General features: G+C 38.5%; 1 protein-coding gene across 8 annotated transcripts in view; it reads right to left on the reverse strand.

The window, feature by feature from the left end:
• Nucleotides 1–18,667, reverse strand: part of UBP1 (upstream binding protein 1) — a 70,778-nt gene that overhangs the window by 49,886 nt on the left and 2,225 nt on the right. For 7 of the 8 annotated variants that reach the window (XR_010946908.1, XR_010946907.1, XM_067753619.1 and 4 more), the window contains one exon: nt 3,957–4,108. Coding sequence is in view for 6 of the 8 variants with exons in the window: in XM_067753619.1 (XP_067609720.1) it covers nt 3,957–4,108 (152 nt within the window). In the remaining 2 variants the exon portion in view is untranslated. Of the gene's footprint in view, nt 1–3,956; nt 4,109–7,135; nt 8,032–18,667 lie in introns of those variants that run through there. The other variant, XM_067753623.1, reaches the window with a different exon arrangement.

Here is an 18,667-nt window from a genome sequence, read left to right on the forward strand (position 1 = left end):
TAATCAAGCTTACAGGACTTTTCATAGCAAAGGAAACTATTAAAAAAAACAAAAAAAAAAAACCATAATCTATGGAACAGGAGAAAATATTTGCAAATGATGTGATGCCACAAGGGCTGAATCTCCAAAATACACAAACAGCTCATACAATGCTACAACAAAAAAACAAACAACCCAAACGAAAAATGGGCATAAGACCCTTAATAGACATTTCTCCAAGGAAGACATACAGATGACCAGTAGGCACATGAAAATATGCTCAATGTCACTAATTATTAGAGAAATGCAAATCAAAACTTCCATCAGGTGTCACCTCACACAGGTCAGAATGGCCATCATTAAAAAGTCTACAAACAACAAATGCTGGAGAGAGTGTAAAGAAAAGGAAACCCTCCTACACTCTTGGTGGGAATGTAAGCTGGTGCAGCCACTATGGAAAACAGTATGGAGGTTCATCAGAAAACTAAAAATAGAATTACCATGTGATCCAGCAATCACACTCCTGGGCATATATCCAGACAAAACTATAATTCAAAAGATAAGGCACCCCTATGTTCATAGCAGCACTATTCATAATAGCCAAGACATGGAAACAACCTAAATGTCCACCAACAGATGAATGGATAAAGAAGACGTGGTAAATATATAAAATGGAATACTACTCAGCCATAAAAAAGAACAAAATAATGCCACTGGCAGCTACATGGATGCAACTAGAGATTATCATACTAAGTGAAGTACGTCAGAAAGAGAAAGACAAATGTATCACTTATATGTGGAATCTAAAATATGGCACAAATGAACTTATCTACAAAACAGAAACAGACTCACAGACACAGAGATCAGATTTGTGGTTGCCAAGGGGGGAGAGAGGAAGGGAGAGGGATGGATTTGGAGTCTGGGGTTGGTAGATGCAAACTATTACATTTAGAATGGATAAACAAGAAGGTCCTACTGTATAGCACAGAGAACTATATCCAATCTCTTGGGATAAATCATAATGGAAAAGAGTATGATAAAAGAATGTATATATGTGTATAACTGAGTCACTTTGCTGTACAGCAGAGACTGGCACAATATTGTAAATCAACTATACTTCAATTAAAAAAAAAAAAAAAAGACACTTTGCTAAGTCCGGACCTTTGTTAACTTATCAGTTTAAAAGAGGTGGGGTGGGACTTCCCTGGTGGTGCAGTGGTTGAGAGTCCGCCTGCCGATGCAAGGGACACGGGTTCGTGCCCCGGTCCGGGAAGATCCCACATGCCACTGAGCGGCTGGGCCCGTGAGCCATGGCCGCTGAGCCTGCGCGTCCGGAGCCTGTGCTCCGCAACGCGAGAGGCCACAACAGTGAGAGGCCTGCGTACCACAAAAAAATAAAAATAAAAAAATAAAAGAGGTGGGGTGAAAGACACTCGAGCAACATCTCAATCAGGTTCAAACTTAGCCTGAATCTAGGAAAAGCTATGGATCCTCTCTTTAGAAAAATATACATTCATTAAAAATTTGAAAATGATTTAGGGGATTCACAAAAAATCTTGGGTTCAGAACCTTTTGTCAAAATATAATGTTAGGAGATAAATGCTAGGAGAGAAACCTGTGAAAGAACTGTCTGATATTCATGTAAGTTTAAAGTATTATAATTTCTTTTTAAAAAGTGTATAAAAGTAGAATGTCTTTATGGTTACTCAAATGTATTTTTAATGTTTATTCAAATATATGTTTTCAAAAATGCAGCCTGTATATGTAGTTCACTTTTCCACTTTTTTTTCCTTAAAAGTCTGGGAGAAATTAAGAGGTAAATTAACACAATTCTACAACCAAGAACATACTCATCATAAATACTGCAGGGAGCATAGTCACATGCCAGAAAATCACTTGCACTTATTATACTGATCACCATGAACGTGGGTGTCAGCTGGCAGGGGGATACAAGGGAGCCTGCCAGGGTACTGGAAATACTGGACATAGGTAGTATTTTCAAGGGAATGATCTGTGTAAAAATTCATTGAGCTGTACACTTAATACTTGTGGGGAATTCCCTGGTGGTCCAGAGGTTAGGGATCCATGTTTCCACTGCAGGAGCCTCAGGTTAGATTCCTGGTTGGGGAACTAAAGAGTCCACATGCCAGGCGGTGTGGAAAAAAAAAAAAAAAAGACTTGTGCACACTACTGTAGATATTCAGTAACTATTTTTTAAAATTTAAGCTTGACCATACTGACATTGAGCAAGTCTATCAACTGCTCTAAGTTTCCGTTTTTAAAATCTGTAATGGATCAATAACACTTCTCCTCAGGTTATTGTGGGAAGTGAGACAACATACGTATAGTATTTAGTACACTGCTTCATACACAGTCAGCACTCTGTGAATGCAGGTCTAATACATTATCACTATAGATGGTGGACTGCAATTTTTATCAATGTGAGATGTCTTTATCCAGTTTAACAATAACAGTGATAAGTTATGGATATTCTCCCAGGCCAACAGACAGACATATCCAATGTTCTTTAAACAGAGGGGTGTATGTGCACATGCTCATTCATCCCATGGTATACATGTAACTTATTCAACTATTCCCTAAGTAAGAGAAATTCTGGTTATTTCCTTTTTTTGTCATTAGAAATAAAGCTACACTGAATATTGTAGCCTTACCTCTACAGTGCTTCTTCTCATACTTTTATAGCTAAAACAGATTACCATAGAGACTCTTAAGTTTCAGATTTGAAAGAACCTTAAGTCTCAAACTGAATGCCTACCCAAACAAATCCTAAAATAGTATTAACAACAAAATCAGTGTTGCCATAGGCTACAAATTAGAATTACCTGAAGTAAAACCTCATAAATTCTAAATTAATATGTTAAACGAAAAGTTAGAAGCTATTCTTCCACATTTTGAAATAATCACTAGTAAGTAGTCTAAAATCTATAGTTCCTTCCAAAAGTTTGAGAAATTAAAGAGTCTATTTAATGACAGAAAAATAATCAGAATATACTCTTAAGTGAACAGATGTTAATTCCCATTTTGTTGAAATAAAATATACAGACAAGGAAACACACCTAGGATGTTAACTGGTTCTCCTGAGGGGGATGTAACTGAAGTCCATTTTCAGCTTTATCCCTTGACATATTCCCCAATTTTTCTATGAAGTATGTACTATTTTTATAACAATAAAAACGTTCAATTCTTTTTAAAAATAAGAGTCCAACATGCTTTCAGTATAGGTCTCCAACAAATGAATTCCTGCATAACTAAGTACTTTTGTTTACATTGGTAAGTCACATTGGCCAGTGCCCAAACGGCTGAGAGCACCTCAAAAAAATCCTTTCCTCTTTCCAACTGTATATCCCACCCTCACATCTCCGTTTTCCATTCTGCCCACTCTCGCTCTCATATCACCGAAACATAGTATTCTCATTAAGTGTAGACAAGATTTGACGCAGTTTACTTTAGCCACAGACTCCACCTTGCTGGACTCTATTACCAGCACAAACCTGCTTCGTTCCTGAGACCAAGTCCCTTGCTAGCTGGACTTCTGATTCATTCTCAAGTTCCACACTGAAACCATGTTCCTAAAAATAACTGACATCCTTTATTACCTGCTCCTCCTTTGGATTTTGTCTAAAGAAATCCTGTAATAAATCTTGTTCCACAGACCCTCTTTGTGCAAATAAGTTTCCACAAACTTATAATTTCTTTTTAAAAAGTGTATAAAAGTAGAATGTCTTTATGGTTACTCAAATGTATTTTTAATGATTATTCAAATATATGTTTTCAAAAATGCAGCCTGTATATTGCTTTGTTGGCTCACACTAAAATTCCTACAATTTTACAACTAAAGTTGTAAAAACTGAGAAAAAGAATCTAATTTTCAATTATTACCATTATTCTAGGCTGCAATGCCAAAACCCTATTTCAGATTTTTGTGAACTCTTAAAGTGTGATGCAGCCGTACCAACCTTGGTTCAAGTACGTGAGCGTTTCATCGTGCAGCTTCACAGCTGGTGACGTTGCTGCACACATCACATACTGGAAGGGCGGGTGTTTGGTTTCGTCATCCAATGGAAGGCTGGAATCTTCCTGCTTGAAAATTGGCAATGCCAAGACATCGCTGAAAAGCAAAAAAAAAATCAACACTGACCTTATTCTGGGTTTAAAACATTTAAAAACATAAAAATATTTAGTGGTAGTTTCTTTTAAAATTTAAGATCAGATATGATATGTAGAATAAAAGAACTATTAATGCTAATCTGGCTCCCCCAAAAGATAGTTTTAATAAACCATACCTCTAGTGTGAGTTGGGGGGGTTGCCTACGATTAGGCAGAGCATTAAAATAAGAAATATTTAATAGTTAAGTCCAAACTACTGACAAAGAGATCAGGCTAATAATACATGTGGTACAAAAAAAAAAAAAAGTTATGTGAAAAAAATTAGTTAAAAACTTTAAACTCATTTCTATTAAAAAATAAATAAAAGCAAGAGTACATAGCCACCTGTTTTGAAAGGTAGGTCACACTGGCACCATGAAATCACAAAGAAGCATTTGATTAAATGGTATTTTACAAAAAGTTCCCTGCTGGTCCTAGCTAAACGCTGAGAGCATAAAGCTTCATACTTAGTCTACAACAATGGCTTCTTCTGAGAAGCAAACAGTAGCAGTAGAAACAGCTGCTATTTTTCCCTCCAAGAATAACTTGGGTCATTGATCGGGAGGGGGATGGGGAGGTCTTCTGGGGTACTGTCTATATTCTGTTAACTTTGGTGGTTAAACACACATGGATGTATCTGGTTTGCCTTTAAAAAAAAAAAAGGAGCTGAGGTATAATTTACATACCACAAAATTCACCCTTTTAAAGTGTATAATTCAGTGTTTTTTAAAATATATTCACAGAGTTGTACAGTCTTCACCACTATCTAATTCCAGAACATTTCCAGCACCTCAGAAAGAAATCTCATACCCTTAGCAGTCACTCCCTATCCCCCAACCCTGGCAACCACTGATTTGCTTTGTCTCTATGGATTTGCCTATTCTGGATATTTAACGCAAAAAGAATCATGTGGCCTTTTGTGACTTGCTTCTTTTAGTATGTTTTCAAGTCCATTCATGTTGTAGCATGTATCAGTACTTCATTCCTTTTTAAGGCTGAATGATATTCCATTGTATGAATATACCACATTCTGTTTATCCATCATTGGAGGTGGACCTTTGGCTTGTTTCCATTTTTTTGATTATGAATAATGCTGCTATGAACACTTGCATGTATTTTTGTGTAGACATGTTTAATTCCCTTGGATATATACCTAGAAGTAGAATTGTTGGGTCATATGGTAACTCTTTACCTTTTTGAGAAACTGCCAAACTGTTTTACAAAGTGACTGCGCCATTTTACATTCCCACCATTAACATATGAAGGGTGGGTATTTCTTTTTTTGAGATAATTCACTGAGCTGTACATTTATATCTCGATGGCTTTTCTACGTCCATTCCTCAATAAAAGGTAAAACAGCAAAATATCCAAATGAATAACTACTATAACAATAAGAACAGCAAAGGCTTGTCTGAATTGTTTATTTCTTCTTACAAGCTGTTAACTGACTCAGATATCTGGCTACCCCATTTTAATTAAATTCAATTTAAAAGCAAAATGTGGAAATAAATGAAATGAAAGGGAAGCCCTGCATTCCCTCCTCCCACATACATTTCTATTAAAGCACCAGACTGATTAGTCAGGGACTGAATTACCCACTAATTCTCCTTCTCCTTTATTTATACCTAGGAACTGTCAAAACACTCCTAAGTCAAAAGTATAAGTGAGGAACATATAGTCAGGAATGGTCCCCAGCCTTCCTCCAGGACAGGGATAAAAACCTTGGAGCAGATATAAAAACTTTTCAGGAAACTTACAAATGGTACTTTAAGATTCAGAGCAGCTCTCTTTATTAAAAACAACCATAGCAGTCAAAGTGGCTCCATGGTAGATGAAAATACATACATATTCTATGTCATGTATATGTAAGCGTTTCAAGTTCTCTTCGTGAGAGAATTCCCTGGCGGTCCTGTGGTTAGGACTCCATGCTCTCACTGCTGAGGGCCTGGGTTCAATCCCTGGTCGGGGAACTAAAAGCCCACAAGCGACATGGTGCAGCCAAAAAAAAAAAAAAATGTCTCTTGGTGAGAAAGAAATAAAAAATGAGATGAGAGCTATAACTCAGATGCATTTAGTTAATTATACTAAAAAGTGACATGGAGAATAATTTTAAGATCTTAACACTAACTGCTTGGGTTGATCATTACATACACATCATCAAAATAAGACATCAGACTGCGTAAGAATGGCTATTTGTAAGTAAACTGTTACACATAGTAAATAAAATTTTATTTGCTTCAGATTCTATAAGGCAACCACCATTTTATTCACTTGGTTATAGGCTACTATGCTCGTGGTAGGTGCTAAAAGACTCCTGAATAAACTTAACATATAAACACACAGAGATCATTTGTTAATGAAATCCCAATTAATTTTTTACTTAATTAGAAAGAAAATGCATTCCAACCAACACAGCAGCCAGAGAAAGCCTCTTCAAACAGAATTCAGATCATTTCATTCCTTTGAACTCTCCCCATCAGCTCACTTTCGAAACCAGGGTCCCTACAAGGTCCAACAAGGCCCTACTCAATCTGCTCTTCTTTCCTTTTCACCTACCCACCCTCCGTCTCTCTGCCTCAGCCAGTCTCCTTCCCCGCCTTTTCCAGGGCCTCTCTGCATTGGCCCCTCTTCTGCTTGATGTCCTACTGGCTCATTTCATTCAAATGTCACCTTTCCAGTGACAACTGTAATCTTCCCATCTGTACTCCCAGTTTCCCCTTTCCTGCTCTATCCACAAAGCATTTCATTTTCCAGCAGTATACGGGACTTAAATTTGTAACCTCCATAAGTATATAACCACCCTCCAAATTGGTTTCTCTTTACTGACTAAATCCAGCATCTAGCACAAAGAAGGAGCTCAAATATCTGTTAAATTGATGAATGAATTGTAGCACTGGTAATCAATTATTACTAAAATGAAAAACTAGGTCTCCAGATAATTTGTCATAATTTCTACCAGGCTGAACCATAAGAAATTTCTGGTATTCACCTGATTTTGTCATCTCATATCCCAGCCAGGTAGGCCGCCCAGGGATCTGACAAGCAGATGAAAAGACTCAAGGCTTTGAATTATTCCAAGTAATTCTGAAATGCAAGTATCCAAAAATAACCAGGCACACAAAGACAAACACGACTTTAGGAGCAAGAACCAAGAGAAGACTCTGTCTGTTGGTATTCAGTTCTTTTCTGCCTTTGTTGCAGAGAGTTAGAGGCCTGAAAACTACATATACAAGACTTCTTGCCAGCTGGAATCTTCCTAGGTTGCTCCAAAGGGAAGAAGCACTGGTGGGAAATTAAAAGGGAGTGGGAAAGAGCAGAAGAGGCAAACATAGCTGCAGGAGAGCTCAGGGCATCAGCAGCCATGCCTCCCGCAGCCAACTCTCCTCCCTGAACCCTTCTAGCACCTTTGCAATCAAATACTTCACTAAATCCTTCTCTGCTTGAAACATCTCAGTGTTCTCTCTTTTCCTGATTGGACATAGACCAATACCCACTGAAGACTTCAAGATGCCAGAATTACTGTACCCGTATGATAAAATTAAGCTTACTCTGTTGAAAGAAATAAAAGATAAGCCTGAAAAGATCTGCAAGGAACAGGAAATTTCAAGGGACAGCAAACCTGTAAAGGAACAAATAGAATTTTGAGAACCGGAAGATAAAATTGCTAAAATTAAGAACCCACATTTAATAACAGCTCACACAAATGAAGATATATAAGGAATCTGGAATATAGGTAAAAGAAGTTATCCAGAAGGCAGCATGGAGAGCAAAATGATAGAAAATGCAGAAGAGATGTTAAGAAAGAAAAGACAAAGTGAGAAGTTTTTACATTGAAGTCTCAGAAAAGAATGGGGTAGAGGCAATATTTGAGATAAAGGCTAATAAGCGAATTCCAGAATTGATGAAATACACTAATTCACTGATTCAAGAACCCCAAATAACCAAAGAAACATAAATAATTTTAAAAACCACACCTAAATACACCAAGAAAAACTTATAAGCCAGTACAGTCATGTGGAAGTTCAATTTTCTCAGTAAAGTACCAAGTACGGAAATCAACTGAAAGTAGGCCCTAGGAGGAAGAGTTGTGGGTCTGAGATGGAACCACCCCATCCTTACGGAGAGCTGGAAAGGAACTGGACTGGAGAGGGACTGGACAAGGGCACTGAGGTGAGACCACTGAGCAGCAAAAGGATGCACTTGAGAGCTGAGGTCATGCACTTCCAGTGAGGCCCAATCAGTGCTTTCCTAGAGCCACATTCAGCTACCTAAGAGGTGAAGAATCAGATTTAATCAGGGTTATAGTTTTATTAAAATAAAAAATAGGAGAGGGGCTTCCCTGGTGGCGCAGTGGTTGAGAGTCCGCCTGCCGATGCAGGGGACACGGATTCGTGCCCCGGTCCGGGAAGATCCCACATGCCGCGGAGTGGCTGGGCCCGTGAGCCATGGCCGCTGAGCCTGCGCGTCTGGAGCCTGTGCTCCGCGACGGGAGAGGCCACAACAGTGAGAGGCCTGCGTACTGCAAAAAAAAAAAAAATAGGAGAGGAGAATAAAGCAAGAGGGGGGCAAGGGAGACAAAGGTATATGCAAAAAGTAATTACAATGATTGACCAGGGAAACTTAAACTGGCTGGGGAAGAAAACAGGAGTTCAAGAGGGTAAGGAGCAGTGAACTGAGAGCAGCATCAGTGACTGTAGATCTTAATGGGTTCAGTGATGGCAGGAGGAGGGTAATGAGGTAGCGAGTGAAGGGCAGGGGGCAGCAGATGAACTCCGAATTTGAGATTACAGGTCGGCTGCATGACTGGTACTGCCAAGGTCTAACCTATGACCATACGATTGAGTAGCTGAGATCATGTCATTATAAGAAAGATAATCAAGGAACAGAAGTGTCACGTTACTGGAAGTCCCATTTAAATATCTTTTGAAATCACCAAGAATTAAGACAGTAGTAGTGGGGCTTCCTTGGTAGTGCAGTGGTTGGGAATCCACCTGCCAATACAGGGGACAGGGGTTCAAGCCCTGGTCCGGGAAGATCCCACATGCCACGGAGCAACTAAGCCAGTGTGCCACAACTACTGAGCCTGCACTCTAGAGCTCACGAGCCACAGCTACTGAGCCCATGAGCCACAACTACTGAAGCCCACGTGCCTAGGGCCCGTGCTCCGCAACAAGAGAAGCCACTGCAATGAGAGGCCTGCACACTGCAATGAAGAGTAGCCCTCTGCTCGCCGCAACTAGAGAAAACCCATGCACAGCAATAAAGACCCAGTGCAGCGAAAAATAAAATAATAAATTTTTTAAAAATCTGGAACTTCTCCTACTCCTGACAAACAAGAATCAAGTGCACAAAAGGACTGGTCCAGTGTGCCCTAAAAAATGAGATACAAGTCTAGGAGAGACTGATCAAAAAGAGAAGGCACTGATCAGTATGAGTAAAAAAGATATAACTAACAATATAAAAACTAATAAGATGAGAATATTAACAACTTTATGCCAACATATTTGAAAATATGGATAAGATGAACAGCTCCCTAGGAAAAAACACCAAAGCTTTCTTCAAGACATAAAAAGCAGGACTTCCCTGGTGGCTCAGCGGTTAAGAATCCACCTGCCAATGCAGGGGACACGGGTTCTATCTCTGGCCCTGGAAGATCCTACATGCCGTGAAGCAACTAAGCCCGCGTGCCCCAACTACTGACCCTGTGCTCTAGAGCCCACATGCCACAACTACTGAGCCCGCGTGCCGCAGCTACTGAAGCCCACGTGCCTAGAGCCCGTGCTCTGCAACAAGAGAAGCCACCACAATGAGAAGCCCGCGCACCACAATGAAGAGTATCTCCCGCTCACAGCAACTAGAGAAAGCCAGCGTGCAGCAACGCAGACCCAAAGCAGCCAAAAAAAGAACACATAAAAAGCTTTAAAAAATAATCCTACAGAGACTGATATTGTGGTTAATATTCCTCCAGAGTAAACTTTCACAGGCGAGTTCTAGCGAACTTTCAATGGCAGCTCTTACACAAACCCTTCAACGGAACAGAAGCAGAGGAAATACTTCCGAAATCATTTTATGAAGACTTAGGTAATTTTGAAATCAAAACTAGGTACAAGCAAAACTAGAAAAGAAAATGAAAAGTTCATTTCAACTATAAATATAGATGCAAAACTCCTAAATTGAGTATTAACAAGTCAAATCCAAGAGATAATGACAAACCATGACAAAACATGATCTAGTTGGGTATCCCCAGGAACACAAGGACAGAATCCATAATCTGGAAACAGAACACCACATTTAGAACTTGATGGGCACTGGATTTATAACAGAATGGCAATATAAAGAGTTAAGAAGTAAACAGTCTTTTCAGTTATATTAGGTAAACTGCATATTCATACAAGGATAACTGCAATTAACTGGCCTCCTCTCATGCTACACCAAAAACAGAAGAAGAGAAAAAACAAAACTCTAGAGAGATTATAAACTTAGATGGAATATGTAAAGTAATAAATCTTCAGAGACGACTATAAGAATATCTTTATACCCTCAGAGCAGGGAAAGACTAACTATAAATGAAAAGGCTGGTCAATCTGACCATATCCAAATCAAGCACTTCTGTTCAAAAGCCAACATAAAGGGAATGGAAAGGCAAGCCAAGGAGTAGAAGAAAGTATCTGTGACATATATGCATAATCAAAGGCTAGTATCCAGAATATATAAAAAACTACAAGAAGATAAAGAAAACAAAAGAACTGAATGAAAACAAAGGTACTGCCTTCAAAACTTGGGAGAGAGGGACTTCCCTGGTGGCGCAGTGGTTAAGAATCCGCCTGCCAATGCTGGGGACACGGGTACAATCCCTGCTCCAGGAGGATCCCACATGCTGTAGAGCAACCAAGCCTGTGCGCCACAACTACTGAGCCCGCGCTTTAGAGCCTGCGTGCCACAACTACGGAAGCCTGTGTGCCTAGAGCCCATGCTACACAACAAGAGAAGCCACTGCAATGAGAAGCCCATGCACTGCAACGAAGAGTAGCCCCCACTCGTCACAACTAGAGAAAGCCCGTGCGCAGCAATGAAGACCCAATGCAGCCAAAAAAACAAAAAACCCCACAAAACCTTGGGAGACAGACTTACAGATAAATATGTAGCTGTAAATGCATCTATTAGAAAACACACACCAAAAACCAAGGACAAAGCACCTAACTAAAGAAGGTGGAAAATAACAAGCATAATCAAGACAAGAAGGAAGACGACAAAAATAAAAGAGAAAATGCAATAGAGGAGAAAAACAAAACTAAAATTTGATTTCTTACAAAACACTAGATATAGACAAACCTCTGCAATAGGTCACAGAAGAAGGAAAAGACACAAGCAATACATGGAGTGAAAGAAAGAGTAATCACAAACATCATGGAGATCAGTTAAAAAAAAATCTGGAAAAAAATTCCCACAGCTGGGTAAGACAGATAAATTGTATATTTCCTATGCCCATTAAATAAATTACACAGGCAGTCAAACATCTACACATGCAAAAAAAAAAAAAAAACATTAAAATCACCAAATGCTGTATTCCAGGTGAGCTTTACAAAACCTTGAAGAAACAGTTAAGTCCCACCTCACACAAAAATGTTTAGCTCAGGGCTTCCCTGGTGGCGCAGTGGTTGAGAATCTGCCTGCCGATGCAGGGGACGTGGGTTCATGCCGGTCCGGTAGGATCCCACGTGCCGCGGAGCGGCTGGGCCCGTGAGCCATGGCCGCTGGGCCTGCGCGTCCCAAGCCTGTGCTCCACAACGGGAGAAGCCACAGCAGTGAGAGGACCGTGTACCGCAAAAAAAAAAAAAAAAGTTTAGGTCATAAAGGGAACGCTCTCCTGCTCACTTGAAGCTGATACAGCCTTAATGTTTTTTTAAAAGGACAGGAGAACCAAAAAAAAGAAAAGAAAAGAAAATTGAGGACCAATCTCAGCTATAAACAGAGACAACCTATTTATGAAATTTTGGAAGCATTCTCTAATCAGTAAGAAGACTGAAGATTCAAGTTCTTAGTGCTTCTAAACAACACTGCAGTGAAGGCTAGACCACACACTAAGGCAAGAAAATGAAATGTGAAGATTACACAGGAAGTGGGACTTCCCTGATGGTCCAGTGGTTAAGAATCCATCTTGCAACACAGGGGACGCTGGTTCGATCCCTGGCCGGGGAACTAAGATCCCACAGGCCACAGCGCAACTAAGCCTGTTCACTGCAATTACTAAGTCCACATGCCGCAACTACAGAGCCCACATACCACAGCTAGAGAGAAGCCCACTCACTGCAAAGAAGAGCCCGTGCACCACAACTAAGACCCGAAGCAGCCAAAAACTAAATGTTAAAATAAAAAAGATTACACAGGAAGAAATAAATCTATAATTATTTAAAGATATCAACTAGGAAGTCTGAGATCCTACAAATTATTAGAACTAATAAGTTCAGCAAGGTCCTGAAGAGAAGAAAAAGAGAATAAAAAAAGCTACAACAAGAAAAAAAAATAAATTTTATATCTATCTATCTATCTATCTATATATATATGGCATTCCCAACTGATTTTTCTCCTATCCAGAAAGATTATTTTCTTCTACTTTGAGAAGACTTCTCAGTTATTCATTGGTGGGCAGCAAAGGGTGCAATGGAAAGAAGTGGAGGTCAGATCCCAACTCTGGAGCTTCAAATCCCAGCTCTGCCCTTTGTTGAGTGACACCAGGACTCTCTGAACTCTAGTTTGTTTTTAATTTAATAGAAAATATTTTAAGTATCCAAACTCTAGGCACACATTAGACCAGAGATTCTCAAAGTGTGGTCCATGGAATCCTGGGGACCCTGAGATTTTCAAGGGTTCAGGAGGTCAAACCTATTCTCAGGATAACACTGAACCATTATTTGCCTTTCTCACTCAGTTGACATTTGCACAAAACCGATGGTGGTTAAAACTGCAGGTGCCTTGGATGAATCAAGGCAGTGGCACCAAGCTACACTAGCAGTCATTGTATAAAAAGTATTAATTTTATTAAATATTGGTCCTTGGGTAGGTATAAGGTATTTCTGCTGCACATCTAAGTGCAATGGTTGTCTCAAGGAAAAGTTTTTTACGAAATTATGATCTGTGGGCTGATCTAGCAGCTTCTCTCACAGAATATCATTTTTACTTGAAATAAATATTGACAAACTATGATTATTCATACCTGAGTATCTGACAGAAATTTCCTCAAAAATGAATAAAACGAGCCTATCATTTCGAGTAAAACAACTGTGATAGCATTTGTTACCAATGATAAAATCTGCACCCTCCACCATGTACTTTCTCTGATGGGACAGTGGTGATACTAAGGAATATGATTTTTTGATACTGCATAGAGAAAAATGTCAACATTTAGAAGATCTGCATAACTCAAGAAATCATTATTTTCCAAATGACCAATGCATGCATATTTCAAAATTACTCAGGGTAAGAGACCCAATCAAAGTTCAAAACAGACAAATTGATTCTAATGTAACAGTACAAAAAGTACATTGATACAGTTTCAGAGTCCACATTGTAACTTTAAGAAACTACCACTTTTCAAGTGCTGGTATATTATCAGACGACTTTCCAAAATGATCTGAAAGGGCTATTAAAATAATCTCCCCTTTTCCAAACACATATCTACATGAGGCTGGATTTTCTTCACATATGTCAACCAAAACAATATATTCCGATAGCAGATAAGAGAATCCATCTGCTTTTCTACACCAAATATTAAAGAAGTTTGCTTAGAGGAAAACATAGGCAGAACACTCAATGACAAATCACAGCAAGATCCTTTTTGACCCACCTCCTAGAGAAATAGAAATTAAAAAAAAAATCGGACCTAATGAAACTTAAAAGCTTTTGCACAGCAAAGGAAACCATACACAAGACGAAACGACAACCCTCAGAATGGGAGAAAATATTTGCAAATGAAGCAACTGACAAAGGATGTATCTCCAAAACTTACAAGCAGTTTATGCAGCTCAATATTAAAAAAAAACCAAACAACCCAATCCAAAAATGGGCAGAAGACATAAACAGACATTTCTCCAAAGAAGATAATACAGACTGCCAACAAACACATGAAAGAATGTTCAACATCAATCATTAGAGAAATGCAAATCAAAACTACCATGAGGAATCACCTCACACCAGTCAGAATGGCCATCAACAAAAAATCTACAAACAATAAATGTTGGAGGGGGTGTGGAGAAAAGGGAACACTCTTGCACTGTTGGTGGGAATGTAAATTGATACAGCCACTATGGAGAACAGTATGGAGGTTCCTTAAAAAAACTAAAAATGGAACTACCATACGACCCAGCAATCCCACTACTGGGCATATACCCTGAGAAAACCATAATTCAAAAAGAGTCATGTACCACAATGTTCATTGCAGCTCTATTTACAACAGCCAGGTCATGGAAGCAACCTAAGTGTCCATCAACAGATGAATGGATAAAGAAGATGTGGCATATGTATATACAATGGAATATTACCCAGCCATAAAAAGAAACAAAATTGAGTTATGTGTAGTGAGGTGGATGGACCCAGGGTCTGTCATACAGAGTGAAGTAAGTCAGAAAGAGAAAGACAAATACCGTATGCTAACACATATATATATGGAATCTAAAAAAAATTGGTTATGAAGAACCTAGGGGCAGGATGGGAATAAAGATGCAGACCTACTAGAGAATGGACTTGAGGACACAGGGAGGGGGAAGGGTAAGCTGGGACAAAGTGAGAGAGTGGCATGGACATATATACACTACCAAATATAAAACAGATAGCTAGTGGGAAGCAGCAGCATAACACAGGGTGATCAGCTCGGTGCTTTGTGACCACCTAGAGGGGTGGGATAGGGAGGATGGGAGACAGACGCAAGAGGGAAGAGATATGGGGATATATGTGTATGTATAGCTGATTCACTTTGTTATAAAGCAGAAACTAACACACCATTGTAAAGCAATTATACTCCAATAAAGATGTTAAAAAAAAAAAGAAATTTGTAAGTGTAAGACAATACTACTCTTCTCACAAAGTGTTTTGTTTCTGAAAAAAGTTTTTTAATAAAATATATTTGTGGTAATATATAATGGTTTGTAATTGTTATTTCAAATGAATTAATAAAATTTAAAAGTTCTTGCTTATGAAGAGACTACAAAGGACACAGCATACCACTCTATTCAGGTAGACTGAGACAAAGTAATCTATAAATGAATGACATCAACAGTGGTCCTACTCTACTCAAAATCGTTCTGCTGGGACTTCCCTGGAGGTCCAGTGGTTAAGACTCTGCACTTCCAATGCAGGGGGCATGGGTTCAATCCTTGGTCAGGGAACTAGGATCCCACATGCTGCACAGCATAGCCATAAAATTAAAAAATAAAATAAAATAAAAATGAGCCTTTAAAAAAAATCATTCTGCTAAAATGACAGAGATCCTTTAAAAGCTAAATAGTATTCACAGGTATTCTATTGTTGCTTCCAAAAAAGTTTTATGTGTTTAAAAACAACGGTTCTGACTATTACATAGCAGAAGTGTCGGAGTCATAAAAGAGAAGGAAAGACTAAGGAATTGTTGTTGAAGGAGGTAAAGACTAAATGCAATATGGGATCCTAGATTGGAACCTGGACTAGAAAAAGGGCAATAGAGAAGAAAAACCTGTGAAATTCAAATGAATTTTGCACTTTAGGTAACAGTTCTGCACCAAGGCAGTTTTGAAGACTGTATTCCAGTTATGGAAGTAGAAGCTGGGTAAAGGGTATATGTCAACTATCTACACAATCTTTTTAACTTGTAAACATAAACTCCTAACTCAAACTCAGAAAGTTTAAAACAAAAAGACTCTACTACCAAGGTTCAACGCAGAAGAATTTCACAACCATGTATCAGATATGTCCCAAAGCAAGCAAAATAAATATTACAGAACTTCTTTTAAATTCAGTCACAGAAATTACAGCAAAATAAGATGAACCATCAGACAGTATTTCCACCAAAAGTAAATGTTCAAGTTGTCCCAGCAAACTAATAAGTGTCACTCTGATGAAACATCACATTTATGAGACCGTATCAATAAACTACCAAGTTTCAAATAGCCCTGATTGAAGGGCATAAACTGTACTGAATCTTACTTAGTGCGGGGAGAGAACACCTGATTTTAAAAATTGAACACAATAAAATCTATGGACAAACAATAGGAGGTACATAAATTAGCTGAGTTCTTAGTCTACATAAAAATTATTTTTTGAATATAAGGTTTCAATACTCAGCAAATGTTTTTCCAAGGCAATCAAAGTATATTATTAGAATCTAGCCTTTACAGCAGGGGTCAGCAAGCTACAGCCCAAAGGCCAAACCCAGCTGGCCTGTTTTTGTACAATCAGGACCTAAGAATGGTTTTTACATTTTTTTAAAAGGTTGTAAACAAACAAAACAGAGTGACAGAGACCCTCTGGCCTACAAAGCCTTAAATATTTGCTATCTGGCCTTTTATAGAAAAGATTTGCCCATCCCTGCTTTAAGGTAATAACAAATACGGATACTATACTCTGAAGTGAGTATCTTTTTTTATCAACAATTTATTAAAGTCTTTCAAGATTAAACCCAGAAAAAGTTTTTAAAATTTGAAATGAGAAATTTTATAGAAATTATTGCCGATTCTGGAAGCAGTCTCAGGTACCACCCTAATAAATTGTTCAAATTTCACTGATCCTGAAAATTTTCTATACTTCCAAGAAATGTCACCTACTCAAGGACATTCTGCTTTAGCATGAGACCCAAAGAAAATTATAAGCTATTAATAGCTACATAATAAACCATATCCTTTGTAATCTTTTACTAACTTAACACTGATCAAAGTTAAAATTTTCCCATTACCTCAAAGGGTCTATAAACTGACATTTTAATCTTTCAATCAACATAGGAAATCTGTCTTCACCCCAAACCAGTTTTGATTTAGCAAATTATTTGTAAACTATGAATGTACCTCTCACTTAAGAATATGTGAAGTATACCTTTTGTTTCAAAACAGATGTATACCATAGTGAAGTTTAAGAGGGCTCAGACCAATGCCCTTTGTAAAGTAATAATTTAATATTAAAAAAGTTTTTATGCATAAAGAATTCACATTACTTTTATTTTTCAAATTACTCATTAAATCCTGAAAGTTAACTTATTATAGATTATACATTTCATGTGAACACTTAAGATGGAAATAAAATTACCAGGTGGCCCAAAAGACCCTCCTAGGAGAGTTTTAATGAGTTTTACTTTTTCAAGTCCTTTGGTTATCTGCTCCTTACTTCACAAAACATGAATGACCCAGATTTCAAGTTACAATGGGTTTCGGCCTTCATTTAGTGAGGGGAAACTCAGTCCTCACTTGGAATGGTGGTGCCACTGACAATCGCTTTAACAACTACAAACTTTGGTTTAAACACTTACAAGAAAAGGATTGGTCTATTAGCTTTCTAGGGTCTCTTCAAGCATTTATGACCTGCCTCATTTCAAACAGAATCTGCAGCAGCCTATGCCTCACATACAAATGGGGTACCAGAGTACACACAGAAGAACACAGACAATGAGAACGAGTGTAGAAAAAATAAGGGAAGCAAAGATTTTACCAGAAATTAGCCTCATCATATCCCAATACTATCAGCCTACATCATTCAATGCAAATATATATTTCTAAATTGTTAGACTACTGAGAGAAACCACATGTTTCTTTCATGCTATCTTCCTTCAAAGCTGAAGAAATCATTTCCTAAAGAAGTCTTTAGAAATACCTCTTGGTTTAAGCCATACAAAAAGCAAATACAGTAAGCGTACTTCAATTTGGGTTTTTTTTTTTTTTTGGTCACACTGCGTGGCGGGTGGGATCTTAGTTCCCCTACCACTCTGGCGCAGAGTCTTAACCACTGGACCTCCAGGGAAGTCCCTCAAGCATACTTCACTTTGAAAGAAAAATGCAAAGCTGCCTCCAGAGCAAATTTTTATCAAGACGTCACTTTTCCAATAATTTCAAATTTAGCGCCTAAAGTTTATTTCTTGAATTTGAGAGAACAAATGAAACAGACAAGAATCATGAGCCTTACTTCCCTGGAGCTCGGGAATGTCCCGCTTCCCCGATGCCTGAGGAAAGGAGGCCATTGCCCTTGCAGAGAGGAGGCTGGGCACTTCCCAGCTCCAGGGCCGGGCGTGGGAAGCCTAAGAGCCATCAAAGGAGGACTGCAACAGCCTTCTTCAGACCTTCTTCAGATCAAAGCAATCTTGGAGTTTTCCTAAATTTGTATTTGAAATAATGGGCCTTGAATTTGCAAGAGGCAAGTACTCTCCTGGCTCCTCTTGAGGACCCAATTAAGTACAGAAAACTAAATAAGCTCCTTAAAAATGGTATTTGCCTTCAAAGATACTAGAAAATTCAGATTAAATGACACATACCATATAACCAATAACCAAAAACAATCAATGGAAAAAGTC

Source organism: Pseudorca crassidens, chromosome 10 (assembly GCF_039906515.1).
Source record: "Pseudorca crassidens isolate mPseCra1 chromosome 10, mPseCra1.hap1, whole genome shotgun sequence".
Classification (NCBI taxonomy): domain Eukaryota; kingdom Metazoa; phylum Chordata; class Mammalia; order Artiodactyla; family Delphinidae; genus Pseudorca; species Pseudorca crassidens.